This window comes from Phragmites australis, chromosome 1 (assembly GCF_958298935.1).
Source record: "Phragmites australis chromosome 1, lpPhrAust1.1, whole genome shotgun sequence".
NCBI classification, from domain to species: domain Eukaryota; kingdom Viridiplantae; phylum Streptophyta; class Magnoliopsida; order Poales; family Poaceae; genus Phragmites; species Phragmites australis.
Genome location: NC_084921.1, coordinates 36,274,560 through 36,286,909, shown reverse-complemented (window position 1 = coordinate 36,286,909; position 12,350 = coordinate 36,274,560). Strand labels below are relative to the sequence as shown.

General features: G+C 43.9%; 1 protein-coding gene across 1 annotated transcript; it reads left to right on the top strand.

Annotated features, from left to right (window-relative positions):
• The first annotated feature begins 4,725 nt into the window (after positions 1-4,725).
• Positions 4,726-10,897, top strand: LOC133916978 (uncharacterized). Its single transcript, XM_062360889.1, has 5 exons — positions 4,726-5,918; positions 6,657-7,278; positions 8,261-9,668; positions 9,754-9,846; positions 10,007-10,897. The coding sequence occupies exons 1-5, from the start codon at positions 5,027-5,029 to the stop codon at positions 10,808-10,810; spliced, it is 3,819 nt and encodes a 1,272-aa protein (XP_062216873.1). The 5' UTR covers positions 4,726-5,026; the 3' UTR covers positions 10,811-10,897.
• Positions 10,898-12,350: the final 1,453 nt, after the last annotated feature.

Genomic DNA, 12,350 nt, shown 5'->3' with positions numbered 1-12,350 from the left:
TGCGGCGGGAGCAGTTGGGGATGTCAGGATGTCAGGCCGCTCACGCCCATTAAATGCGGTCTCGGACCTCTGACTGGTTAACACCTCGTCGGCGGGCCCCTCGGGGGCCCTTCTGGGTCGTCGGGGCACCGAGTGCTCGGGGGTACTGTTCATCTCCCCGAGCACTCTCTCCCGGGCACTCTCGCACGAACCTTCGGGGAACCGAGTGCTCGGGGGCTGCCACGTGCCACCCTGAGCGCTCTCTCCCGAGCACTCTTGCGCTGACCCTTCGGGGAACCAAGTGCTCGGGGGCTGCCACGTGCAACCCCGGGCACTCTCTCCCGAGCGCTTTTGCTCGAACCTTCAGGGAACCAAGTGCTCGGGGGCTGCCACGTGCAACCCCGGGCACTCTCTCCCGAGCACTTTTGCACTGACCCTCGGGGAACTGAGCGCTCGGGGGCTGCCGCACGCAGCCCCCGAGTGCTCTCTCCCGGAACTTAGCTCTTCTGATCATCGGGGGACTAGGGTGCTCGGGGGCGACCGGGCACCTCCCCGAGCACCTTCTTCCCGGCACTTGGACTCTGCGGGTCATCGGGGAAATGGGGTGCTCGGGGACCAGAGGATGTGGCCCCGAGCACCTTCTCCCGGAACTTAGATTTTCCTCATCCCGCAGGAGGGACCTCGCAGGATGGTGACACGTGGCGGAAGGCTAGCCTGGCCTCGGGACTCAGGGATCCCCGGTTCCTGATACACCGACAGAGTGGGAAGGAGTTCTTTTTCTCTAAGAAGTGTTCTTTTTCGTGCTACAACCCGGAGTATCCGGGTTCAGCACAACTGACCTCTAAAAAACGGCAATAACTTTTGATCCCGGAGTCCGATTTCAACGATTTTGGACTCTATGGAAAGCTTATTCAGAGGGCTACACATCCCAACTGAATTTTAATGACCTAAAACATATAGGATCAAATTAGGAACACTCCGAAACCCAATTCAGACACTTCCACACTTTCCGCTCTGGATTTCTAAAAAGATCTCTCACTATGGGTTTAGTTAGAAACTCTTAAACACTGAGACATGAAGATTAACTCACGTTGCATCTCTCTTAATAGTGCGACATACCTATACTCAAATTCAAAGATAAAACTCGTTTGAACCACTTTGAGTATTTGAAAACTTTCAAGTACCGCTTCTTTCTTTCAAACCTCGAGGGTTACCAACTTTCGTATATTCTTCACTCCATCTTTTCTTGATTCCTTATATGATTGATGTGAATAATTCATAGCTTCTTATAGCCTCGTACGGTCCATCGGCGCAAAGCCTTCACTCGCTCTTCACTGCCACATTGGTCCTTCGGCGTCAAACCATTTGCTTGCACTTCACCACCGGATGGGCCATCGCAGCCGGGTCTTGCTTACCCTTCACCGTCTTACCATAGAAAACCACTTTGTATTATATATCTTCAAGAAATTCACTTTATCAAATATGGAGTCAACTCTTGTTCTTCACTCTTGGCACATATGATTTCAATTCAACTTATACCTTCTTATGGATCATAACCCCAACTCACTCTTAAACACATAACCCACGGGTTAATCCATAAAACTCTATTGACAAGTCATACCTTTAGTTACTTGATTTTCACAATTACCTTAGCATTTAAGCTTATTGCCAATCTTATTGAGCTTCTTCTTCTTCTTATGAGCATCACTAAAATCTCAATAACTTTTGATGTAATTCTTTTAACTCATAGCATTTTTCAAAGAATCTATGCTTCATCATTTATGTATCTCCTATGTAATAACCTAATAACAATTCTTAATATGATTGTTAGTCCATAGACATTGTCATCACTTACCCGAGCATCACCTAGAGCTCATTCATCTCAATGCATTTTCAATCTCTCCATTCACCTAGAGCTCATGCATATCTCTCATCCATGCATCACCTATGGAACAACCTACTAACAAACTCAACACCATTGTTAGTCCATAGGTATTATCATTAATTACCAAAACCACACATAGGGGCTAGATGCACTTTCAAAAACCCACGGTACAAGCAAACCCCATCTGACTCGATCTTTAACAGTAGGAACACATAAAATCCACCTAGTTCTTAAGATTAGATCCACACACAACCCTATTTGTACTTTGTGATCCTAAGAATAATCAAGATAAGATGGGATATAGGGCTATCATCTAACTCGGAGGTATGGACCTATATAAATATGTGTTCCTATTTATGATACTCTTCGACGACTGAACATATATCACTATTTTTCATATTTTAACAATAGGCAGTTGGGTATAAATTCTTAATAACTGGCATCGCCCGTGGGATACAAGCAGATCAGTTGACATCAGAAGATATTGTGCTTCCCGGTATGGCTAACTCAAATCTCGGGTCATTCAGCGACTTTGGCCCCAATTTCTATGTAGGCCAGATGAGCTACTAGAGATCAGTCGATCTCTAAATGCAATCTATGACTGGTCGACTCCGAGTCGATCAACCAAGGTGGTCTCCCAAGCGATCACGTCAAGGGGTCGGGCCACCTGGCCTCCGTTCCTATTCCAGCTACCGGTGGTGTAAGCTATCGAACAATCGAGGGCTCTAATCACGAAATTCTAGGGGACACGCCTCAATTTTATGGAGTTTGATGTTTCTTCCTCTTCAGATTCATCTTGTGATGAGGAGGAACATCATGAGGTTAACGTTCTTGAAGTTGGAAACCAAGAGAACGGGGTTAATCCCAAAACTCTACTTAACCCGACCGCTAGTGGATGTTCTCTAATCGGGGGATTAGAGCCCTCTGATTAGGGGGTGTTCTAATCTCATTCTAATTACCAAGGTCTAATTATGTTAGAGTTCTAGAACCGCTACTTGAATGCTGCCGAGGAATTGTAGTTTTTTAATGCTTTGTAGTTTTTTAATGCGATCTCTCTTGCTTCTATTAGGTTTCCGCTCTTTGCAAGTATGCTTTATCATTCGTCTAGTTCACAACTAGATGATTTGCTAATAGATATGATCATAGTGGCTAGATCTATTTTAGTTGAACTGTTGCATTGTCACGTATAATGAGTTTAACTGTGGTAGTTAGGTCCGTTATAATCTCTCAAATATCCTGAAGAAGTACAACATATACTCATGACAAGAGGTGGTGTGGAAAAATGGTGGTAGAGTAGGGGTGAACTAAATACGAACGTAGATTTAAAGATGTTTATCTTCAATCATTAACGTTATAATCTAATGGCTATAACTACAACTATATAACTACTTGGTTACACTCGTGGATTAGGATCTATGGTTTCTATATATTCTCTTAGTTTTTTATGACTTGATTAATTTGATCTCTCTTTATGCAATAATGTTTTTTTGTTAGGCTTAATATGTCATATTAGCTAGAAAAACCCTAACCGCTTATCCTTATGGATTAGATAACCTGAATACTTCGGGTGAAAAGCTACTAATGATCCGTTCGCTTGCGTTTTAAACATTATGTGCATAGTTGTCACCAATGACACCCTAGTGCTTTCCAATGAAAACTCGTCACCAGTCCGCAAGCAAATATTTCTAAACTATATGAAAGGATTGAACCTTATAGTTCAAAAGAAAAACTAGCTGACACAATTATACATAAAATGATGCAAGTCACTCACATACCTTTTCCTGCTACCATAAACTAATCTCGTCTTGTTTGGATGCAAAAGCAAAGCATTTCAATTAGCATTAAAAATGCCATGCTTTATAAACTAGCATTAGAGTCTACCTTTATTCGTTAAACAACATTTCAACCATGCATGGATGAAAATATGCCAAAGTCCTTCCCCCCTCCTCTCATAGGAAGGTGACGTGGGTATCTTTGGGACATGTTTTTTTTCCTAATATTCACGAAATCCTGAGGATACTTAATAGAAGACCAATTCGGTTAGAAGAAAATATAACCAACATATGTGGAGAAAGCAAAAATTAAAAAAAAAATATATCAACACAATATAAAGATTACATCATAGCTCGATAGTAAGCTAGAATAGACTAAGACCATCTCCAACGGACTCGGCATATGTACGTTTTTCGAGTGTTACAGTAAAATGCCGGATGGTGACATCCGGTTTCTTGCTCCAACAGAATCCGTATCGAGTAAACAGTGTTGCGGATGAGAGGTGGGCGGCGACATTTTTGCGGATGGATACGAGAGCCTCTATCACTGTTCATAGCATATGCACGTGGATCCGAGTGGAGAGGAGAGTAATGGAAGGTAAGAAATAGAGTAACTGTTGGAGATGAAAAAAATAGAGGATACCCTAATAGTATTAGGGGATATTATAATAGTATTATAGGAGACAGATTTTTAAAGTATCTGTTAGAAATGACCTAAAAATATATATATAAATTCATAACTTAACATTGACTTTTCAAAGGATATATCTATCATTTTTAAAACACAGGTGCTCATATAAAAAGATATCTAGTTAGATAAACGTCTTCATCCTCTTCCTCTATTAGATTCGGTATCTGCATTTTGCAGAAGAACATTAACTTCTTTTCGAAAGATCTGACAGTAAAACCGTCTGATTTAACTGAAACCGTCGAGCTCAGCAGTTCCGAAGAACCGAGAGACCGAACCGTGCACACTGCACAAACAGCCCAAGGACCCCCGCGCGACGCGCCCCGACTCCCGTCTTCCGTGTCCAACCCCGCTCCCCTCGCCCCTCGCCTTCGGCCGCAGCAACCACCGCACCACCCGGGCCAAATCCGAACCGGCCCTCCAAATCCAAAGCCGGAAAAACAACCACCCTTTTCTTTTCCTCCATTTTCCCCACCCACGAACTCGTCGTCTCCCATCCCCCGCCGCTGCCTCCACCCCTCCCTCCGTCCCCCCACCCCAACAAAACCCTAGCCGCCTCGGGCCCCAGCGCCCCGCGCTCGTCCACGGCCGCCACGGCCGCCTAGATCCCCCGGATCCCTCGAGCGCCCTAGGGCTTCCGGGCCCGCCTCGCCCGCGCCGCATCTGACTTGGTAGTGGTGTACGGGCTAGGGTTGGCCCGCCATGCCTCGGAGCTCGCGCCACAGGTCGCACCGGTCCCATAGGCGGGGAGGGTCCGCGGACCGGTCGGAGTCCGAGGGCGAGGAGGCGGCGTCGGCGTCGACCGGCGCGCGGGAGGAGGTCGCGGCGGTGGCTAGGGTTTCGCGAGATCTCGAGCCAGAGAGGCGCCGCTCGTCGTCGGGGAAGGAGGTCGTGAGATCGGGGAACGGGTACGCGGAGCACGGGAAGAAGAGGAAGGAGAGGGTCGAGGAAGCCGTTGTGGATGTGGTCAGCGACCGGTGGAACAGCGGCGTCTGCGAGGATCATTTGGTCGACAAGAGGTCCAAGAGTGAAGTGCATGGCCCTGTCGATGCGGAAAAACCAGCGGACAAGTCCAAGGGATCAGGGGATGAGTCCAAGAGGTCAAGCAGGCGGGCGGTGCTTTCGGATGAGAGGGCAGATGAGGTTGTGTTGAAGAGTGATTCTGGGAAGCGGCGGTCGGAGAAGGAGAAAGATTTGGGGAGGAGAGAGAGTACCGGGCAGTATAAGGATGACAGAGATAGAGATAGGGAGAGGGAGAGAGAAAGGGAAAAGGAGAAAGATTTGGGGAGGAGAGAGAGTACAGGGCAGAAGGAGCGAGTGAGGGAAAGGAGTAGGGACAGAGAGAGGGAGAAGGAAAAGGAACGGGAGAAGGAGAGGGAGAGAGAACGGGAGAGGGAGGAGCGAGTGCGGGAGAAAAATAGGGATCGAGAGCGTGACAGGGAGCGGGAAAGGCAGAAGGACCGAGAGAGGGAAAAGAAAGACTATGATTCCAAGCATGAGAGGTATGAGGATGCGGTTAGCGGGAAGAGTGGCTCAAAGGCAAGTAGGATGGAAGATGAGGCTTATTCATACAGGAGAGATATAGAGATTAATGGTAAAGTAACCCTTAGTCTACATGTTCCCTTACAATGCTGATAATTTATATTAACTATATGCCTTGTTCGTACTACTACGGTTTAGTCTTCAAGATTCACTAGCTTTTGTAACATTTTGCGTAAGTAAATTACATTTAGACTTGCTTTGCAGGATGCTGTCATTTTTGTATCTTGTTACTAGTATTTATTACCAGCCTTTGCCAAAATGATTGCAACTTTGGAACCCACAGTTTTTCCACCTTTGCATTTTTTTCTGCCACACAGTTAACAATCCAATCTCCTTGTTTTTTGGGCACTTTGATGCCATTTCACCTGTTAGGTTGAGCAGACGGCTGGAAATGCATCTCCTCAATCATAGAGATTATAATAGCTGTGTTATCATTTGAGAATTATTTATGAACTGTGACTTATTATTTCTCAGAGATTTGGTAGCATGGTTACCAGTGCTATGATTAAACTCTGCTTTACTCATTATCTATAGCTTACAATTGATATCCTGTTATATAACCATCTGAAACCATCTTTCTTCTACTTCTGGAGTATTGCATTTGATGATACTGAGCAATGTATCGCTGCAGTAGAAAGATATATTTTTTTTATCAGATGCCAAATGGAGTTTACTTATCTACTTGTTTTGCCTGACTGCTGTTCGTTTACAGTTTCCTCTATATGTTATGTGTTCTTTTTTTTCCCTTTTTTCTGCGTGTTGTTTCCTAAATTGGTTCTTTTGTATGCAGAAATTCCATCAAAAGAGAAGTACAGTAATCCTGAGAAGCAACCTGACAAACACAGCCGAAGAAAAGATGACTCTGAAGACATAGATAAGTGGCCTGCTGACAATAGAGACAGTGATGATAGAAAGACTCTGTCCAGATATGAACATGTTAAAGCTAGGAATTCTAAAGAACAAAGGTTTGATGATGACAAGTACAAAGAAAAGGACAAGGATGATTACGGAAGGGATAGAAGACAACAAGATGACAAGTTTCTCGATGAGCGCGTGACCCGAGATCATGAAAGTGATAGGGCTGATTATAAGAGCACTAAAGATGGACACAGAAGCTCGGAGAGCCATTACAGAAAGGATGCAGTTCAAGATGGCGATCATTATGATGATTATGGCAGCAGGTATAAGGAAAGTAGAGGGAGAAAAAGACCTCCTGAGGAAAATGATGACCAATACGATTTAAAGCCTCCAAGTGCACGAGATCGGCGTGTAAATTTGGAAAAATCTTCAGGCAGTGGGCGTCTGGATTCTCTGATTGAGAGAGCAAGACTTGATCGTAGTTCTAGTCCAAGTAAACTCCATGGAAGAAGTTCACCTAGCCCAAGTTCTTATCATGACAAAGATCAGAGCTGGTAACTTTTCTTCTGTATGGTTATATATGTGAAAATACTGCACTAATCTCTTCACAGGCTGCAGCAGTGTAGCTGTATCTTACCTTAGTATTACAGTAATTTTATTTTTGTCATGTGCGTGATTTAATGTTAATTGTGCGAATATTTGTTTCATGCTTACTAAATACATTTATTAGGTGGCAGGTTGTATGCTAAATTGTCGCTGTAATTCTGTGAACTAGGTTGTAGACATCTCTGTCTGAAAGAAAAACGTGATAGAAGGTATTGTCATTGAACCTGAAATAGGTTTCTTATTAGCTGGCGACTTTTGAGGTGAAATAACTCCTAGCACTGATAAAATATAGTTTCTGAGGACGCCCAATGAATATAGTTAGATTTGCTGACTAAAGGTGTTAGATATTGTGGGTGAGGAATAATGCAAAGAGAATATTTGTTACGGGTTGGAACGGATCAGTAGATTGGAAAGTTCCTATTTGGGGTTCAAGGTTACAGTTTGTTTATCTAATATAGTTTGGTTGGCTCCTCATTGAGGTTGATTTTGTTTCTAGTCCACAAAAAACATTGAATCAGTTCTCAAGGGCTGGAATGGATCAGTAAGTTGGGAAGTTCCTCTTTGAGGTGCAGGGTTACTGATGTTCATGTGACATATTTACATACTTTGGTTGGCTCTTATCAAGGTTGATTTTGTTTGTAATGCACAAAAAACTTTGTACTGGGGTGACCTATGGAGGTTGATCATGCCTATGCATTGCCCAATATACCTGCACCGGTAGTTGACTAAGGAACACTTTATAAATTCTTAAATTTCATGATATCGGCTCCAGATATTGATTTTAATTGACAAATATTACAAATTCTTGCAACAGATAAGACAAATTCTTGCAACCGATAAGCAGATTTTGATGTTGTTCATGTTATCTGCATTTCTCTTCAATGCTTTGTTTCTTCTAACATTTGGAATGGTTAATGGATTGATTTTCAGGCACGGATCTAAACTGATAGATCATGGTAAAAGAGAACCGTATGATGAGAGAAATATTCGATCAAGAACATCTTCTGCGAGCGAAAGGACACCTGCCTCTAGACTTCGTGATAGGGATGCAGAAAATTGGTCTTCAGAAAGGTTCAAACAGAAGGACGATCACCAGCCTCGTGACGTACCATTGGAAATCTCTACATCGTCACAATATGATCGCACACCTAGGAAAGATAAGCATACCTCACCAAAGCAGTTATCTGAAAAATCTCCATCTTCAGGCGACCAAAGGTTTTCAGGTAGGCTTAGTAGTGGACGTAGTCTTGATAATAAAGGAGAAAGAAACAGCCTTACAAGATACAGGGATCGAGATGGTGAGCTGCCCCAAGAACGGTCACTTCATCAAGATCGAACACCAGCTAAAGTTCCGTTCAGGGAACCAACACCTTCTGGTTCATCCATAAGCAGAGGTGGCCATTTTTCAGGCACTTCACCAAATCATCCTCTGCCACTCTCTGCAAGGCATAGAAGTGATGATTCTTCTTTCTTGGGTTTGCATGATGATGACCGTAGACCACAAAGTGGAGATAGGAGGTTCCATGGCCATCAAAAGAGGAATGATATGAATCCTGGATGTGGACATGGACATGCCTGGAACAATCCACCAAACTGGCCTTCTCCAGTAGCAAATGGTTTTGTCCCTATTCAACATGGCGCTCCAGCATTTCACCCACCTGTGCATCAGTATCCTGGCCCACCTATGTTTAACCTTAGGCCTCAAATGAAGTTGAACCAACCTGGAGTTTCATATCCCATGCATGACGCTATTGAAAGGTTTTCAACCCACATGCGCCCATTTGGGTGGCCTAATCCTCTGGACGAATCATGCCCACCTCACCTGCAAGTTTGGAATGGAGGCAGTGGTGTGTTTCCTGGCGAACCCTATTTGTATGGTAGGCAAGAGTGGGATCAGAACAGACCGCATGCTAGCAGCAGAGGTTGGGAGGTGACTAATGATGCATCAAAGGGACTAAATGAAGTGCCTGATGCTGAACTTCCAGTTGCTAAGAAGGAGCCTGACTGTGCAGCAACCCTTATTTCTGAGTCTTCCGGTGGACAACACAATCTTCAACCTCAGATCGAGCAAAAAGAAATTGAACACTCGAAGTCAGAAAACATTGAAGCAAAGGATGATTCTGAAAGTTCCTTGAAAAGTTTCAAAGCTCCTCAAGGAGCACCAGTTATGACTTCTATGCTGTCAAAGAATGGCGTGGTCTTTTCTAAAAGCTATCTATCCAGAATTAGTGTGTCACATGATCTTGTTGAGTCAGAGTTGTACAAAAGGTGTATATCCTTGCTGGGAGACTTGGGTGTAACAAAGGCCCCTCTGGAGGTTAAGAATGAGCTTATTCAGGTATTCACATTTTTAAAATTGATGTAAGCATCTGTTTACTCATCCAGTTTTGATACTCATGGTGATTTTATGTTTTATGCAACAGAACAATAGAAATATTGGAAAGGTAACTAGAAAACATGGAAGCCCCAATCCTTTCAGTTCACTTTACCTCAAGGGTAACAGTACTATCTTTCAGGCAAGTCTTTTTTTCTTACCCAATCTTCTTTAGGACTTTTGACTTTAAAGTGAAAATATGTTTAACATTTGCTATTTTAATTCTTATAGCATTACGATTTTAGCTATCAATTTATAGATATGGGTATATTCTAAATTTCTCCTTCATTTCCCTGTGACAGAGAGCTATGGCTCTTCACAAGAATCAGACAGGGGAGGCTTTAGTTCCCACCTCTTCCTTTGTAAAAACGGAAGGGAAGATGGACTTACCAGAAGAAGCTTGTGACACAGAAATGCTTGATAGTACTCAAAAGGAACCAGCTGTGAGCAACCCTGCTCCGCTCTGTTGCCCTGATATCATTGAGGAAGGTTCACCGTCAAAACTGCAACCTGGTGATAGCATGGGGGTGGCAAATCCAGCAACTAAAGAATCTGGTGGTGGGGAGGCATCTCCAGCAATCACACAACCTGATGTAGAGATGGAGGCGGTGGCACCACCAGCAATCACAGAACCTGACAAGGACATGGAGGATGTGGTACCTCCAGCAATTGAAGTACCTGCTGATGGCATTGAGGATGGTGCACGACAAGTGACTCTAGAACATGCTGCTGACTTGCCAGAAGTTACACCTGCTGATGGCATGGAGGATGTTGCACCTTCAGCCGTTGGAGAATTAGGTGATAGCATGGAGGTTATGCCCCCTGCCGCCGCAGATACTAGCATAGGCAAGGAGGATGCTCCTGTTGTTGCTAGTCCTGATGGTCAAGAGGGACCCTCCATCATGCATGCAGGTGCTGAGACAGGTATTGAAGAAGATATTGATAAAGTTACCGATGATAATAATGGGGATGGTGAGGTGAACTCATCAATCCTGGCCCCCAAGTTGGATGTCGCTGCAAGCGATTCTCAGGATTCTGAAGCTTTGTTGGTGGAAAGTAGGGTAAATTTAAGTCGGATACCTAATTCCCAAGAAAGTACACATTGAACTCCTTTTTATTCCATTTTTAATTCCTTTTGTCTGAGGGTCTTGCGCCCTCAGCCTAGTGTTTTTTGAGTTGCATCGTTTTGTTTACCTACAGGCGTCGCCCTTTCTAGTGTTATGTTCGCAGTGAGCTAGGTATGCTGATGGGGACTTGGACGTGCCTGTGGAACGCGGGACCTGCAGGTATGTCAAGCGTGTCAAGCTGTCCCGTGCTCATCCTGCAGTGTACCTTGTTTCCTGCGTGCACGTCCTAGTGCACCATTGCCATGAATGTCTCACTGCAGCTTTTGCAATGCGTAGCGTCATTCCATAGAAAGGATTTTCTAATTCGGCCAGTCTCGCTGCATGGTATATAAACATTTTTTTTGGATGGGGTTGTTTGAGGCAAAATATTAGGGACCCAAAAAAAGAAGTGCATTAGTGTTTGTCTTTTTGTAGCTGTCAGCTTATTTGTATACCTCATTCCCCCTTAGAAGACGTAGGATAGCCCATTCGGAAATTGAGTTAAATTCTGGTTTGATTTGTTTTGTGGACTGACCATTTTTGGAGTTCCATTTAACTTGACACATGGGTTTTGGGCTTAACTCAGAAAGTCTACCTCCTGGGTCTGGGGACATTCAAATCTAATGAGATATGTTCGTGTTCTAGCTGAAAAGTAGCTATAATTGATATAAAACTTAAAATTTTAAATTATTTGCTGGTTTGCACATTTCACCAAGCCAAAATAGTACTGTGAAATTTAAATATGTTTGAAAAAAATATTATGACAGCTCATAAGGTTAGCAAGTAATAACTACTAGCACAAGTTTGACACGAATCAGGAAAATCCCCGTGCAGAAAAAGGAGTACATCCATTGTTGAGGGTACAACACAAAATTGGTTGTAGTTCTGATATCCGAATCCATATCGTGGTCAGGTCAATCTGGTGTAGCTTCTGTCGTCTAAAGGGTATTATGCTTGCCATCCCAGATTTTCCAATACGTGTCGACGGGATTACAGGTTAGAAAATGTAGGTTGCTCTCCCAGGCTCTAATAACCAGGTGTTACTTGGACATGGTGTTGCCGTGGAGTAGGGATGTTAATCGGGTGTGATGGGTGTTAAAAATTGATCAAATCTACGTTACAGCCAATGGCGGTTGTATGCTTGTGCCCGTAGGGGAAAGCGTATATCCCCTATGGGCACCTATTCAACATGTATATAAACACCCTATGATCCATGCATTGATCACCGATTGTATACTGTCTATTATCTATTGTGTCGGATCTATTGCTACTCCAACATGTTATCGGATACTATGTTCTACTCCGCTAATCGGCCGGACTCGCATGCGGAAGAACAACGAAGGAGAACACTGAAGGAACAAACAGCGGTGACTTCCAGACCGAAGAACAGAATAACACCGAAGGGTAAGCAATGTCATAATTTCTTCTGAATTCAGCAGACAATCATCCTGCACTTGTGAAATTCTTACCAAGATGATGGCTCTTGAAAATGCCATCCTTCGCTTTCTCCCTCCCTGGCCTCTTGGTCGCCTAACACTGT

Excerpts from the sequence above, each read along its gene's own strand:
- LOC133916978 (XM_062360889.1), top strand. The coding sequence starts at position 5,027 with ATGCCTCGGAGCTCGCGCCACAGGTCGCACCGGTCCCATAGGCGGGGA. Across the intron at positions 5,919-6,656 it reads GAGAGATATAGAGATTAATG|AAATTCCATCAAAAGAGAAG; the intron begins GTAAAGTAACCC and ends TTTTGTATGCAG. Across the intron at positions 9,847-10,006 it reads GTAACAGTACTATCTTTCAG|AGAGCTATGGCTCTTCACAA; the intron begins GCAAGTCTTTTT and ends TCCCTGTGACAG.